The following is a 16,920-nucleotide window of genomic DNA, read 5'->3' as shown; positions in this document are numbered from 1 at the left end:
ACAGAGGTAGAGCTATGCTATGCTTATTCGAAAACAGAGAGGATATCTTTGATGTTTCCGAGCAATTCGTCATCGGGATATAGAAAAATAGAGAGGTATTTTTTATGTTTCTAAGCTTTTTGAAGTGCTCTTTGAACAAGATTTCCAGAGGAGCTTTACCTGTTTTTCATAAGGCCTAGGCTTCATAGAAACTGCATCCTTTTTCCAAATACCAATGAAAGATGAATCGTTGAACATTATACCCATACTATTTGATTTATTTGTAAAATACTCATCAAAATCCATATGATTATGGTTTGCAATAGCCGTAAATTGGTAAAATGTTAAGTAATTCACCTCTCACAAGTATTTTTGATAAAATTCCCTTAAATTTAGTTTCAGAGTAGAGCTCATTGTGACAACAAAAACGAAGAAAAAAATATAAAAATTATCAAATAATTATTACAGAGACACCTACTAACCCTATGGACGGGGCCTGCACTTGGTGCTGTTTATAAAATTCGGACTGGGCGCACCGTTGGCATCGAAAACCGGCCCATTTGCAGCCTTCCACGTGTAAACTGCCCGAGTCTTGATGTAGTTTGCACGTGCAAGCGGACACGATCCTTAAACTTGCTCTCGGATATTATGGCTCGTGCAGGACAAACCGCAGTATTTTTGGAGGGAATGCACCCGCTCTTTCTCCTTCTACTTTCTCTCTCAACTGTGCGCCACACCAAGCATTAATTCTCACTCTCCTTCCTCTCTCTAACATGAGCCAAGCCGACCATCAAATTGCGCAACGTCTATAAATACCAACACAATCCATTTCATTATCTCTAAACTCCCGCCTTTCCAATTTTTACGGTCGACGACCTCTGAGAGCTAGGGTTTACTCTGCGTAATATCCACTGTGTTCTAGGGTTGTTTCAGGGTTTTAGGTGTCATTTTCTGAAAGATATGCCAGGTTGTAGCATCAGGGCCATTTGGATCCTCAACAATCTGGACAACGTTGTCTATTCCAGGTAAATTCTTTATTAATTCATATTTTTTTTTTGTCTATTTGTGGGATCCGTTATTTATTTGCGTTTTTGTGTTGTTAGTTTATGGATTCTACTGTTTCAGTTTTTTTTTTTTCTTTTCAAGTGGTTCAATTGGATCTTCAATGGAAGTTTAGGTTCATTTGTTATTATTGTGAATTTTATTTATCTCTCTCAACTGAAACTGTAGGGTATTATATGGCTTTTCCATAGAAACAATAGCGTGAGTATGGGCACTGCTTTGCAATATATGGTTTCATTAGATGTTATGTTGCATCCGTACGTTTACTGATAGAAGTTTCATTTTTTCTTTCCTACTTCACTCAATATCAGATGTGGATTTCTAATTTATGTTTCTCTTTTTTTTTTCTCTCTCTCTCTCTCTCTATTTTTATATCTATCTAGATGTGATTGTTGAGGAAAAATCAGTTTAATTTGGTTCCATGTTGCATTTGTACAATCAGTGATTGGGACGATTTGTTTACTTCTAAGGACATCAAATGGCTACTCTCTCCCTCTCCCTATCTATCTATCTATCTATCTATCTACCTATTAATCTATTTATTATTGTTGTTGCAAATTCATCTCGATAATGGAAATCATCTAAGAAATACATAGACGGTTAATTTCTCTCTCAAAAATTTGATTATTACTCTGGAGATTTAAACCCTGCTTTAGTGAGATTAATGTTGGAAAACTCGGTGAGTCCTATACGTCTCAAGGTTTTGAGCATGAAGAAAAAGCTCTCATTCCCGTCATTGAGCATGTCCTATCTCTCCTCCTCAAGCTGACATGGCAGCATAGAAAGCTTGTCTTTATCATGAGAGGATTTATTCTTGTTGAGAGCTTTGGTCATAATGTCTGCAACTTGATTTGATGTGTGTATAAACTTTACAGTAATTTCACAAACCATATCTCGTAAATAGTGATGATCAACTCCAAGATGTTTGGTCTTCCCATGTTGTATTGGATTTTATGATATCTCGATTGCACTTTGGTTATCACAATATATAGTAGTTGGTTTTTCCAAGTGAATGCTCATTTTTTCTGCTCTATTCTACTCCATGGAACAAGATTTCTTCCAAGGAATATACAAAATCATGCAAGTGATCTTCTATCATCAGGACAAATTTCCGAGTCGGCATCAGAGAAGGTTTTGATTTTAGTCCACCTTGTGAGACATATAGAAGACAAGAGTTTGGTGTTCCTTTAGCATATCTCAATATTCTTTCTATAGCCTCAAGGAGCGATTTCCTTGGACTTTGCATATGTTGGCACACTGTATTGACTGCATATGCAATGTCTGGTCTTGTGTAGATGAGATATTGAAGCCCATTGACCAGACTTCTATATTGAGTAGCATTTGGAACTTGGAAGTAATTTCTTCATAGGCTAGGAGTTTTAGATTCACTTGAGCTGGGATTTCTAATGGTTTGTAATCCAACATGTTAAACTTCTCAAGCAACTCCATAGCATATTTTTGCTGAGATAAAAGTAAATCTCATAAGAATCTATGTACTTCTATGCTAAGGAAATATTCTAAGTTCCCAAGGTCCTTCAGTTCAAGGACGAGTGCAGCTTTGCTTTTAGATTTACGATATCCCACTTGTTACTTCCGGTAATAATCATGTCATTAGTATGAGGGTTATACCTGAGCTTCCTTTGTTGATGAAAAGAGAGTTATCTGCAAAACTGAGTGAACCCCTCCATTTTGTTAACGTGTAAGAATCTGCAAACTAGGCCCTGGGAGCCTGCCTTAGCCCATATATGGCTTTTCTAAGTCGGTATAGATGGTGAGGGAATTTGTCATTGACAAAGCCAGGAGTTCGTGTCATGTAGACTTCTTCCTTTAATTTTCCATGGAGAAATGCATTTTAAAATCCAAATGGTTTAGATCCTATCCATTTAGGAACGCCAAAGCAATAATAGCCCTTATAGTTGCAGCTTTGACCATGGGGTTGAAAGTTTCTTCATATTATATTCCATATCCTTTGTTATATATTTTGGCCACCAGGTGTTCTTTGAATCTCTCAATACTTCCATCTTGTTTGTGTTTTACTTTGTAAACCCATTTGGAGCCCACCACATTTTTTTTTTGAGGTAGTGGAACTAGCTCCCACCCGTATTTCATTTCTATGTAAAGCTCAATTCCTCCATGGCTTTTCTCCATCATTGATCTTGAAATGCTTCTTCATATGATATTGGTTATTTTCTTTCAATACGTCCACCATGAAAGCTCCATGCTCATCAGAGAAGTTGGAGAAGGAGTCGTATTGATCCACTAGGGAGCATGAGCTTGGGTGTCGAGTACAATCTGATCTCTTCAGATTGATGGGAGAGGAAGACAATAATGTGGTGTGAGAAGATGACACAGTGTTATCTGAGATAGTATATCTTCTAACATGTTGACTCCCTTCCACATGTCTCCTTTGATATGTAAATCGAAGAGGTGGTGCTGGGCTTGGAAACTGCTTAGACGTCAGAACCAGACCTCTCCCATGGGGATGTATTTACCTCGTTGGGTTGTGCTTGTGGAGCATCAGTCCTTGCAATAGGAAGAGGTTGAAGAGGCGATGGTGCATTCATCTTTCCATATTCTTCCCCTGCACTGATGTCTATATACTTTGAAATAAATGATGTGAAGGAAAGATTTATATCAGTATTGGAGTAAGAATGGATTAGCCTCATCAAATGTAACATGGCGTGAACTTATCACTTTTCGTATTGAGGAAATATAGCATCTGTAAGCCTTGTGGTCAGGACTGTAACCATTGAACAATCTTCGATGTGCTTTAGGCTGAAGGTTATTGTGAAGGGAAGAATCAATATCACAAAACATGTACAGCCAAAGATGCACAATCTACTAGTCATCACTGATTCATAAAGTTTATAGTAATAACATATGCTTCCTGAAAGTATTGAAGAAGGGGGTCGATTAAAAAGATGGACTGTTCTTAAGAAAGCCTTTCCCCATAAGGAGTATGAGAATCAAGCATCATGATAAAGCAGTCTCTACAATGAGTTTATTTTTTCGCTTAGTGACCAATATTGGTGTGGAGTATATGTGCATGAAAATTTGATGCTGGGTTCCATTATCATTTAGGAAATTTTGAAAAATCATTTGATGTATATTCTTCCCTGTGGTCAGATCTCAACAATTTAATGTGTCTTCCTAAGTAGTTTCTAACCTTGGCATGAAATAGGTTAAAACATTCAAAAATTTCAGTTCTATGTCTCATAAGAAAGAACCAACTATATCTACTGCGTTGATCAATAGAAGAATCATAATAACGGTATCCATTCATAGTATCCACAGGTGAAGGCCCTCAATCATCATCATGTATTAAGTGAAAAGGTTAATAAGTAACATTTTCATCATGATTATCCAATGAGAACGGGAGTTATGCATGCTTTCCCAATTGACGAGTAGTGCATAGTGAAGTAAACTGAGTAGTACTAAATGAAACTACGCCAGCATCCCAGTCTTTGTAGGGTCTTCAAACTAGGATTGCCAAGTCTCCGATGCCAAGCCCTCAATCCCTTCCTTGCTTATAGCATCTACTTCCACGCCAATCATGTGCGCTCTGTTGTCCGCTCCATGAGAAGGGTGCTCTTGGGGCTCTTACGATGAAGGTAAATGCAAGAGGTTGTGGATTGTTTTCTAACTTTGGGGTATTGACAAACATGCTCTCAAAATTGAGCAAGATAGGGCGTTAATCCTCAAAGGAAGGGCAAGGAGGTCTCGAAATAAGTGATGTGACAATCATTTTGTATTCCTCCCCAAGCCCATTTAGAATAAACATGACTTTATCTTCGTTGGATACAGCTTTCTGTATAGCAGCTAGATCATCACATTTCGCCTTGAAGCGTTGAAAGTACTAAAGATGGATGGAGACCCACACTCCCAGTTTTGTAAGTCCATGCGGAGTGGCATTTCTCTGACCTTTGATTTTTCGGTAAATAGTTTTCCTAGAGCAACCCAGTGTCTAGGGCAGTTGGGAGATCATCGACATCTGCAAGTACATTTGGGGATGTAGAAGCAAATAGCCAACTAACCACAAGTTGATCTCAGCTTATCCATGTGTCATATTCTGGATTAGGTTGAGGTGTTTCTTGGATTTGATCTTGTTGTGGATTTTTCTGAGATGTATTTAGGAGGACAAGGCTTTGTACCATCAAGAAATCCAGCCATATTTTGGCTTGTGAAAAACTTGGAAAAACTGTTTTTTCCATAAAAGGTAGTTTGAGTGATTTAATGGATAACAGAGCATCTACATTTGATGATGCCTTGAGAAATGAGGTAGATGGGCAAACTTTTTTTTTTTTAATGCAATTTTGCAATTTATGATAATATATTGGTCTAGGTGTGGAGAAGATGGTAGAAAAAAGAGGATAAAGAGAAGTTCATATGGAAAGAAAAAAGGTTTCAGGGTTCAAGGAGAAGAATTTTTTTCTAGAGAGAGAAAGAACTTGCAAGTGAGAATTTCCACACCTTTTGAATGACTAATCTTGGATTTTGTATTTTGTGCTGGAATTTCTCACATATGAGGTGCTGCCTAATCTTTGATTTTGGAGATGCTTCTTCAAAGCAAACAATATAGGGATTTTCTTCTTGCTTGGAGAGGATATTGTAGCAATGAATAGCTAAGAGAAATTTTGATCCTGATAGATGATAGGTGATAGAGATTGGAGGATTGAGTGCTCTGTTGCTCCCACTCTTTCATTTTCAACCGTGGCTCTGATGCCATCTCAAGGTTTTGGGCAGGAAGAAAAAGTTCTTATTGCCTTCATTGCCCCTCTTTTTTGATACATATATGTTCCCATAATGGGAATGGACAATTATGCTCTTGAACTAATGAACCAAGACCAAACAATGGTTTTATACATATATACATTAAATAAGAATTGAGCATGTCTTAATAACTCGGACTTGCCTGAGTTACTTGGACTCCGCAGTCTGCCAATTCCCAAAGAAAAACATTGTCAATGGACAAGTCTCACTGGTTCCCAATATTTTAGTGTTAATATTCTCAAGACTCGACTGACTCTCTTGCTGAGTCTCCGGCAGACTCGGTTGAGTTGAGTTGCCTGGCTCGGGCTCGGGAACCCAGTAAGTCCCAACCCAAGTCCTTGCTTTAAAACACTGAGTCAGATAACTTGTAAATAGTGAAACTAGATTTCTTTGAAGTCATTGTAGTCATGTGGATTATTGTACTGGAGTGGTAGCTGTTTTCAATTGTCTAGGGTTGTAGATATCAACACAAAGATCTTCTGTTTCTACTTGGCATTTGATACCCTTGAATCTTCTACATCCAAAACTTCTGAACTTTCCATGCAGTTCCCGAGTATTAATCTTAAACTTAAAGAGCCTAGGGTCCAACCCTGAATGCATTGCTGGATGGAAGCATTAAAGATCTGGGAATCCTCAGCATCAATTCACAGCATCTGGGACAACGTTGTATTTTCCAGCTAAAGCATCTTGTTCCTGAGGTTTATTTATCTCGTTCTCTGGAAGTTGGAGTTTGGGTTACTTTACTGTCCCATGCTTTTAGTCCAGGTTTTCTCTAGTTTCATTTGAAGTATGGCTCATCTTTTAATTGCATTTGTTTTCCATTTGAAGTATGGCCCATCTGTTTCCTATAAAACATACATGGTTCCGATGCTCTGCCATCGCAATCTGCCTCCCCAGCATTTTATGCTGTAACTATCTGGTTTTATGTGGTACCACAGGGTCTTTTTGGGCGTGATGATATGTTCATTTATGTTTTCTCCCCCCTTGTTGCAGTTATTGGATGCATGTTGCATGTTTCAAATCACCTGAATTCACCTTGAATTTAGGTTTCATTTACCCACCTTACATGAAATCAGACAATCGTTCTTTTTCCCTCTTAGATAGAAACTCTTGCTCTCATAATTTAAATTATTTACCACAAGTATACACAACTATACACGTTTGTTTTTGTATATCAACTATTTGATGATCACTTATTTTGAAGAACCTGTATATCTTGAACTGAGTGTCTTTATCACTCATCGTAGTTTGTCAATTTCAATTGTTCAGCAATTATATACTTTTGAGTGACCTTCTTCAGGCTAAAACATTAAAAATTGGTCTTGTTTTGCACGATGTGTGAATGTGTGTATACATACATCCACAAATATATGGTCTGTCTACATATGCATGCTTTGTGCAGATATACACATATACATGCATGAACTTGCACACCCAGTCTAGTTGCAGGAATTTTATAGGTACCTCACAAGCCTTCCTACTTCCAAAGTCGCTTGCTTTTTAAAGAAAGATAATGTCTGGTTTTCTCCCTCTCTTGTTCACACAGAAGTTTCTTGGGGACTTTCATATACCCTGCACAGCAATGTTTTTTGATTCAATGATATCAAAAGAAGGGGATGATGAATTTTTCAAAGTAAAAAAGGAAATGGAGGATTGCGTGTGGAGTTAACAACTAAAAAATATGGGTAGGAAGTTCAATTAAAAACAGTTAACAACAGGTAAATATTATAAAGTGGATGATTAAGGAACAAAACAGAACAAATAGGTGTATGAACAAAATGGGTCCAAGAAGGGAAATGAGCACATGTAAAGATGATTGATGCTTAGCAATGTAGGTTTACCATAAAGGGTGGGAAAGAACTTGTGTAGATTATTTATTCTTCTTTTCATGTTTTTTCTTTTTATACATGTGTTTATGCATATTATGTGCATGCATATGGACACAATTTGGAGATACGGTTTTTTATGTAGGAACACATATTCTTGTTCTAGTTATGTAGTCTTGAATTTTTTAGTAACACTTAATGAATTCTGAAATGGATATGTAGACGATTTCCAGTGGTTGAAAGGCGATGGCGCTTGGCTTGTAAGAGTGAAGATAATAGCTTAGAAGAGGGAAAGTTTCAATATAGTGTCTTGTCATTGCTGCCAAGTGATGGGGAGATAGCTGCTGCTTTTATAGAGAGAAAGCAGAGGTTAGTGGAATATATTACTTGTTTCTATGTTACCTTCTCTTTGTCTTTTGGTTAGCCATATCATTCCCTTATCAGAAAATAGAAAACCTATACGTATATTTCTTACAGAAACATTTATTATTTGCTCAATTTTCACAACTGTGGACCTTTGTCATTTTCGATTGATTCCATTTGTCATCGCTGTTTTTTAACCAAAATCTGCAATACATGACGAGTTCGTATGAAATAAATGGGTTACTTCTGGAATTACTTTTTATGTTTCTAATGGTCTCCACATGTTTTTCTTTTTCTGATAAATTAATATACTGATGAAATACATGTAAAAGGAAAGGTTATCCATATGGAATAGAATGACTTTTTTCTTTAGAAATTTCTTATTTACATGATTTAATTTTGTTTGTGAGCTTGTTAATCTTGAATTAGTGGATACTTTTTCAAAGCTTATATGTAACCACTTGCACATAGAATACCCAGAGGTAGACAAGCAAGCGCTTCACAGTTCACACATGTATGCAGACTTGCAGTGGTGGCACTGGTGTGTTTTAAATCTGGTGAAAATGTATCTAATTTATATGAGGGAGGTTTAGAGTTCAAACATTTCTCTTAGACAAACCGATGCACACCTGTACACACGCTTGTTTTTCGAAAGACAGCATCATCACTCACATCAATACATTTGTTTTACATGAGATACCATCATCTTAAGGAGAGAATTAATTACACATCTGTTCCTAACAGAACAAAAAGACCTAGAATAACACTCTTAGGGAAGGAGGATAGAAGAAAAAGGGGACAGAGTACCGACCATCAAAAGTGGTCAGCTCTCTGATTTCCTGCATATACATACCAGATATGCGCCAACATATATGGAAATCACACATTTTTCAGGGAACACCAGTATGTTTATGTGACTGGTCCATTTCAATCTTGATCATTATTGATTTGCTACTAGTGGATTCTTTTAGTTGTCTTCCTTGGCATCATTGTTCCATCAGTTGTGATCTATCAAACCCTGACACCCCCCCCCCCCCCCCCCCCCCCTTCCCCTCTTTTTTTTCTGACATGTTGACGGAGTACGAATGGAACAGTTGTGATCTGCTTCAATGTTCGTTATTATTGACTCTACAACATTTCTTCTGCAGGGAAGGTTCGGTTCGTGGTTATGGTTTACGTGTTGGCCTATCTTTAAAAGGATCGGATTCTTGGGTTGATGATCCAATCACTCGCCACATTATTAGCCTTCACATTAACAAAGAAGAGGAAGCAGAAAATTATTTGGTATGGCCTGTTATCTTGCACATCAAAGGCCTATACCGCATTCTTATCTTACCTTTTCTTGAACCTCGGTATGTGAAAATGTATGAGAGATTGTCCCAGAGACCTGACTGTGGAAGTTCAAGCGGAACGGTGGAAAATGGAGTTCCTTCTGAAAATCTATCTTCCAATCTACTTGATCTTCCATGCATCACAGGGTATGGTAAGTTTCTTTGAAGCTGTAATTTCTATGGATTTATGGAATAGCTAATCCTGGTTAGAGTTTTTAATCTACCGTTGAGTCTACAGGTTAGCTGGATATATATTCTATGTCTAATAACTGTATCATGGATTTGCATAGGGCATTTATGGTGGCACATGCACTGGGAGATGTAATGACTGGTGATTTCTTAGAACCCGAGGTGGTTGTCAATCCATCACCTTCAGTTGGAGGCTTATTGGATTCTTTAACTGGAAGCATTGGGATATCAAGCATTTCGGCTAGGGCAAAGCCTGTAGCTGCACCTGTAGCTGCTGCCACGATGGCTGGCAATGCAGTGGTAGGTGCCGTAACATCAGATGCTCCAAAAAGCAGTTCGAGACCAATTGATAAAGACGCATTGCGAACTTTTATAAGCAGCTCAATGCCCTTTGGTCGGTACTCTCTGTTCTGGTATTTCTCATCTCAAATTTCCTTTTCGTTTTCTAAATGCAGACCTGTTGTGCTTGTTATATTAAGTAAATTTAAGTGCTAATTAAAGTGATTCTCAACTGTTTTTCAATGTGTACAGGGACACCATTGGATCTCAATTTCTCCAATATATCTGCCATCAAGGCCAATGGTTTTTCGGCTTCAGATGTACCACCTTCAGATCTTAAGCAGCCAGCTTGGAAGCCTTATCTTTACAGAGGAAAGCAACGTATACTTTTTACAATTCATGAAACTGTTTATGCTGCAATGTATGATCGGGATGAAATTCCAGATACTATATCAGTTTCAGGTCAAATAAATTGTAGAGCTGAGTTGGAAGGTTTGCCGGATATATCTTTCCCTTTGACTGGGTTGAACACAGCACGCATTGAGGTTCTATCATTTCATCCTTGTGCTCAGGTCCCTGAACAGGGTGTGGATAAGCAATCTCTAATGTTTTCACCTCCACTAGGAAACTTTTTATTATTGCGTTATCAGGCCTTTTGTGGCTTAGGTCCTCCTATAAAAGGCTTCTACCAGCTCTCAATGGTATCTGAAGATGAAGGGGCCTTTCTTTTCAAGCTAAAATTAATGGAGGGTTATAGGTCTCCCCTAACTATGGAGTTTTGTACAGTAACAATGCCCTTTCCACGACGAAGAGTTGTTTCTTTTGATGGAAATCCATCTATAGGGACTGTAACTACCACAGAACACTCGATTGAATGGAAGATAATCACTAGTGGAAGAGGTGTGGCTGGGAAAAGCATAGAGGCAACATTTCCAGGAACTATTAGGTTTGCATCAAGACCTGCTCAAACATTATCTTCTATTTCCAAGTCTATTCAAGGTTCTGTATTTGATGAAGATAGTGATGTTGAAGTTGAAAGCTCGACTAATATGGTTAATATGGAAGAGTTTTTGATGGAGAAAATGAACAAGGACCTTCCTGCTGTTGATCTTGAAGAGCCCTTTTGCTGGGAAGCATATAACTATGCAAAAGTAAGCTTATCGACTGATGCCCTCATTTTACCAGTTTTGGGATGATTTCCAATCTGTTTGCTGCTTTCCTGGGTCTTGATATATAGTTCTTAAAAACACTCCTATTTCTCTGTTTCAAGCCATTTTGTGATGCTTATCAAGATTGTGTGTATATACAAAGTTTTACTTCTATCTCTGATTTAATTCAAGGATTTCTGATGTCTTCTCGGTGCTTCTGTGTGTCTTCTGGGTGACTTGCCTGTCTTTTTGCCAGGAGAACTTTATGAATAACTCTAAATTTGATGAGGATGTGATAGTCATCTTTCCAAATGTTGGAGCATAGGATAATTCCAAAGTTCTAGACTCATATTGCTGATCAATGGGTTAATTTTTTTGTATTTCTCAGTATCTTTAACTGAAGATAATGTGTGTGCCTTTAAGAATGTAAAGTGGAAATATCATTGACCCCTTGAGAGTTTTCCTTAAATGGCTTGTTCAGAAATTGGCTAGTTGACTTGTCAATGTTTATTTCTTTGCCACGACAACTTTTCATTTCTGCCGAAACCTTCAATATTTCTGGTTGTTGTTATTAGGTTGGTATACCTACTCGATATTTGTTTATTGTTCTTTACTATGCTCTGTATGTAATACTGTTTCTAATAGTTCTTTTTAGTTACTGTTCGTCACCGTGATGTATTCCTATTGCCTCAAAGAAATTTCAGTATTTATATATGTGCCGAGTATTTTGGGATCTTTTGCTTTTCTCAAAACAAATGTGAAATATGACTGCTTTCAGCTGTCGTATTCTCCCATTTTCCTCGACTTTGGGTATTCACTTATGTTGCTTTTCATTGTTATACCCTTTCTGAAGAAGAAAAGATAAGGAGCCTTACACATCATGTGTGCTCATGTGGTTTTTAACAAGGATGCGGTTTGTATAGAGCCGAGGCTCTAAACAATCAAAGTAAAGCGCACGTTTAAATCAAGAAATGTGGTTTCAATACTGGAAACCTTTGTGATAGCCTTAAATATATTTTCATATTTAATTATAAAATTTAATGCTTCAAAAATAATGTAGATCGAGCAAATCTATGAAAACTTGAAAATCTTGAAAATTGACTGTCAAAAAATGCATTACAAGATGCACTATTTCCAAAACTTGAAATCCATTATTTTCTCATGTCCATGCGTATTGATATCGAGATGATCAATTTGAGGATATGTGGGCATCAAAAAAACCTCTTCTAGCAAAATTTCTGAGGTGGGCTTTCATTTGATTGTTTAGAGCCTCGGCTCTATATGAACTTTTTCCTTTTAAGAAACAACTAACAAGGCTATGGCTTGTATTACAGGTAGATTTTTGACATTTTTATGTGTTTGTGCAGACATAATAGACACACACACACACTGTCTCGACATTGGAGTTACCTGAAATTTGTGCTTATCTGCTGTGCTGTGCTTTGCTGAAAGGCCTATTCACATTTTACTGTCTATTAACATGTCACTTTGTCCTTTTTGTTCTTTCCTTATTGTATCTCTCAGGTTTCTTTCAAGATATTAGGAGGAACTTTATCAGGAATGTCCATTGATCCAAAATCAGTAAGTCACTAGCTGTGTTTTTTGCATGGTGTTGCTTGGACGGTTCATGCGTGATGACCTTTTTATATTCTGTGAGAGAAACACATACATTTTTTTTCAAGTGAGCATATACTTAATTATTAAGAGGACCCAATGATTATTACAACTATTACAGTACACTACCGAGATTGAACATTCTATATGGGACATTTTTTATTCATGGCCTCAATTATATGCATGAATCACGAGCCTTGTGGTTGTGCAAATGAAGGCATGGGTTGTGGAGCTTCTGTGAGATGTCTAATGCCCCTTCCTAGGCCTGTTCTGTACCATGTCCACTTCTTATGGATGTTGTATATGGAGACTTACCATCTAGTGTTTTCCCTCGAAAAGTGTTGCAGTATAATGTTGTTCAGATTTGAAAACATCTGGTTGGAAGTGCTGGGTTTAAAGAGATGGGTGGAAGCACATAGGGAATCTTTTCAGGTGGAACAATGGTATGAAACAGAGTTTAATAAGAAGCTTTACATGCTGGAAGGGAAACAAAGGGGGACTCGAACAGAGGGGCTTTTAGCTAGGAGTGCTTAAGACTAGAATGTTACCCATGGTTGTGAGGGGGTTTCAATGGTGACGTCTGAGATTGTGAAAGGGTCCAGGAGAGAAGTCTGACCTTTCATCACTGGGAGAAACCATTTTTAACAAATTTCAAAATAATAATAATAGATTGGAATGGATTTTTTTTATCAGTTCTGTTTGATGATCTAAGGACCTTGGTCTTGTCATCCTTGTCAGCCAAGTATGAGATGATACTAATAGGAAATCCTTGAATTATTTGTAATATGGAAAATTATTATCATGAAATCTTTTATGTGGGTAATTTTTTTTTTGTAACTATTCTAACTTTAATTCATTCCCTGTATCCAGATCTTGTTGGATTTTTTGCTTGTTACACATTATGTGATAGAAGCAACTAGTCTTCATGTGTTTTTACTAGTACTAAAATATTTTTACAAATGTTATGCAGGTAAACATTTATCCCTCTGTTAAAGCACCAGTGGAGTTTTTCGCACAGGTGAGCAATCAATCTGAAGCTTCAAAATCTTTTTAACAAAGAAAATGGCAAAGAAAAGTACTCAACCTGTAAATTTCTTTCCTTGATATTCCTTGTGTTACACAATGGTAAAGTTGTAGATATTCTTGCCATACCAAATACCAGTTACACTTTTTGAGTGCCATAGCATAGAGGTGCGGTGAAATTTATTACAACCATTGTGTTTGATGTTTGAATCCATTGTTCTGATTTTCATTTTTTTTTTTTTGAAAAAATGGCTGGTGGCAATATTATTTTTATTCTGGAAATTTTGGAAAGTACAGTTTGAAGCTAGAAAACTACTAAAATGTCGCTAGTTTTGAAAGAATAAAACATCAGTGGCATTTTTGTTTTACGAAATTCAAATTAGTAGAACCTGTTTTTGTTTTATGGTTAATTTTAAATTTTTTTTTTTGGTTGGAAAATTTAAAGAATGACCCAAATAATGTGATAATTAGCCCCACTATTTGAAAAGAAAGGGTTTCTTATGTGTCTATTCCTTGAGTCTACTTGTGCTTCCATGGATTTAGGGACTAATAAGGGTGAGGACTTTAAACTTTCCCTTAACTCGTCCCAAGCTTGGGTGAAGAATGTCGGTTGCGTTAGGTAGGCAGTCAACATAAAACTTTACCACATCTTATTATAAATAAAGTTGAATCCAAATAATTAGATAAGGTTTGGATGATGATGATGATGAACCTATAAAATATCATTACAAAATGCGTTTTTCCCATTCAATTCATGAATTTGCAGTTCCAAAAAATTGCATATTTGATGATCTGCGAAGAACTCAAGTGATCTGTCCAAAGAAAGAAAAAAGTTCAAAATCGACTGTAATTTTAAATTATTTTAAGGTTCAAAATTTATTATCTATCTTTTCAGTCATGATTGTTGTGGTTGAGATTGTCGGCTTGTGAAATTTTTGATCCAAAACCCATCCCTAGATGGCCTTTGGAAGGTGGACACATTTTAATAGGTGCAATGGTTGACACGCTGAAACTTTACCTTAGAAAATTTGAATTGAATCCCTTATATTCTCTTAATTCTTGTTTCAGGCTTCATCTGGTGATTACATTTTGTGGAATACATTAGGCAAATGCCCGCATGCTGCATCACCAAAAGTTTAACAGCTGTCCTTCCTGTAATTTCTTCTTGGGTAATAATTTTCCTGCTTATTTTTGCCGTTTCCTTTTTGCGTTATTTTCCTATTATTTTGTCCTATGGATTAAATTTTTTCCGTTCACTTTTTTTTTTGACCTTTTTTTTTTTTTTATATCTTTTGTTTGAGTCCTGGTGCCTGGAATAAGCAATTAATTCACCATACTGGAGCCTTTTGTGAGCTGTAATTTGAAGATGTAAGTGCCTACTTAATTTCTTTGTTGCCTAGTATCAAAAAAATAGGGAAACAAATCGAAAATGAGATACTTTTTTCTTGATCACCCTAGAAAGTGATCACTTTTCTTATTCTTTATTAATTATTGTGATATATTCTTGGCTCCTTAAAATTTGTGCATTTGGGGACGTTAATGTCATGGTGATTTGAGAGCTTTTTGCTTAACCATCAGTTAAGTTAATGAAGAGAGAAAAAAAAAGATTTGAGATTTCTTCCTTGAGATGATTAGAGAATAACATACTAACAGTGCAACACATTGAAAATGTAAGAAAAGGGCAAAAAGTTATATGGATTTTATTTAATTTTTTTCTCATATTTTTTTATTTTTTCCTTGTAAGAAAATGCTATATGCTTTCGAGGTTGCTTCATGAGGTTACGTGGTTTCTCATTTAGAGATTTTCAAATATTTATTTGATAGTCAATTGATTTGAAAAAAGAAAAAATTTGAGTGAATAAAACCCTATTGTGTGGCCTAGATTCAACAAGGGGTGATTGAGTTGGAGCTTCCTCTTTAGTTTTGTAAATGTTCATGGAGGCAATAAAATCCATCTAATACTTTTTGGACAAGGAAATCCCCTGATCATGCCTGAGGAAGAGTAAATTCTGGAGATGGATTGTATAATCCTGTCCTTCTACTTAAGTGTCCGCTGTTACTAGTTCTGTCGTGTGCACATCTCCTTAGATTTGCTCGATATGAAAATTTGAAACACCATCGAACTGTGGATAGATAATTTACAAAAATTAAAATATATAATTAATATTAATTTTTTTATACAAGGAGGTTGCAATCATCATTAGCCATTAGATTTGAACTTGGTGGCTTGTGTTGCGGTCGTTGATAAGACTCGAAGTTCAAATGGTTTTTGGCAAGGTTAAAAAAAAAAAAACGGATCGGTGACTCAAATTGGTCACACCCATATCCCGGTTGGATCGGGGGAATTGGTGGAAACAGTAATTTTTGTTTCATTTTTTTTTAGAAGTAATTTAAGAAAAGATTGTTCAATCTTTTTTGGTTTGTTGTTTTTGCTTTACTCGGTGAAGTATTGATCGTAATTGGTGAAGAATTGGTTGGACTCTTCAAAATTGGCAATTTTGCAAAAAAATTGGCAATTCTACTATTTGGAGCTGTCTGAATCCTTTTTTTTGCCTATTTTGGTGGAGCGTTTGGGCGATTTTTGATTTGGATAACACGATTCATATCCGTCAACGATTTTGGCTTTTGGACTCAACACCCAAAGCTTATAGATTTGACAAACGAGACAGCTCTTATTGCATATTACCCTTTTTTAAAATATTCCTACCGTACCCATGTTTTGGGAGTAAATACTTTATCTCAGTTATACTCATCGTTGAAATCTTGGTCCAACAAAGTCCTCTTACCTGGGTTTTACCCGTGGGAGTACTTGTATATTTTGATCTAAGAAAGGTTCGTGTAATCTTTTCCTTGACTAATTCGACATTTTCCCTCCTAATTCGTCCCAATGGGTAATGGCACAAACTGGAAATGAAATGCTAATCCCAGTCAGGCCTAGAGGTTATCAATTTTTGTCACAACGGTGTGATCCAATTTTGGATGGAAGAGGAATGAAACCCATAGAAAACAATCAAGCAATCCATCAAAAAACACTGATCAACCATTTAATATTTTACTTTTTTCGACAATTTCAACTGGTGATCATGGGTACTTGGATGAACTTTATGAAATTAAATAGAGGTTGAGTAAACTGTTAAAAAGGGAAAAGTTTATATAAGATTGCAACCGTAAAATGTAGAATTACATACGCACCTCAAAAATCTACCGGAAAGGTTGTTTTAATGTTGACTAACCCTCTATTTGATCATCTCGACATCGAGATGTATGAATATAAAAATAAATAAAAAAAATTTTGAGTATCAGAAATGATGTATCTTGGCAATACATTATCTAGAC

The 16,920-nt window shown here is 36.5% G+C and overlaps 1 protein-coding gene across 6 annotated transcripts; it reads left to right on the top strand.

The window, feature by feature from the left end:
• The first annotated feature begins 525 nt into the window (after positions 1-525).
• LOC18440642 (clathrin adaptor complexes medium subunit family protein) lies at positions 526-15,102 on the top strand. 6 transcript variants are annotated; one of them, XR_016042786.1, is made up of 9 exons: positions 526-1,004; positions 7,860-8,006; positions 9,149-9,483; positions 9,622-9,914; positions 10,052-10,745; positions 10,865-10,950; positions 12,472-12,528; positions 13,532-13,579; positions 14,653-15,102. XR_016042786.1 is itself a non-coding variant. In XM_088849727.1 (8 exons), exons 3-8 carry the CDS (start codon positions 9,467-9,469, stop codon positions 14,722-14,724), a joined length of 1,386 nt encoding a protein of 461 aa, XP_088705853.1. In that variant the 5' UTR covers positions 526-1,004; positions 7,860-8,006; positions 9,149-9,466; the 3' UTR covers positions 14,725-15,102. The 6 variants fall into 6 exon arrangements, 4 of the variants coding, with proteins under 4 accessions (XP_088705853.1, XP_006850843.1, XP_088705857.1 ...); XR_016042776.1 differs by having other exon boundaries at positions 635-1,004; positions 9,149-9,478; XM_088849727.1 differs by having other exon boundaries at positions 10,052-10,950.
• The last annotated feature ends 1,818 nt before the right edge of the window (positions 15,103-16,920 follow it).

Source organism: Amborella trichopoda, chromosome 1 (assembly GCF_054954075.1).
Source record: "Amborella trichopoda isolate Santa Cruz 75 chromosome 1, AtrichopodaSantaCruz75HAP2 v2.0, whole genome shotgun sequence".
NCBI lineage: Eukaryota > Viridiplantae > Streptophyta > Magnoliopsida > Amborellales > Amborellaceae > Amborella > Amborella trichopoda.
The sequence above is the reverse complement of the archived record's forward strand: the minus strand, read 5'-3'. Positions and strand labels throughout refer to the sequence as shown.

Bases quoted from the DNA above. Each gene is read 5' to 3' on its own strand.
- LOC18440642 (XM_006850780.4), top strand. From the start codon at position 940: ATGCCAGGTTGTAGCATCAGGGCCATTTGGATCCTCAACAATCTGGAC. The intron at 9,479-9,621 runs GTATGGTAAGTT...GGATTTGCATAG, and splicing joins GATCTTCCATGCATCACAGG to GGCATTTATGGTGGCACATG. The intron at 9,915-10,051 runs GTCGGTACTCTC...CAATGTGTACAG, and splicing joins AAGCAGCTCAATGCCCTTTG to GGACACCATTGGATCTCAAT.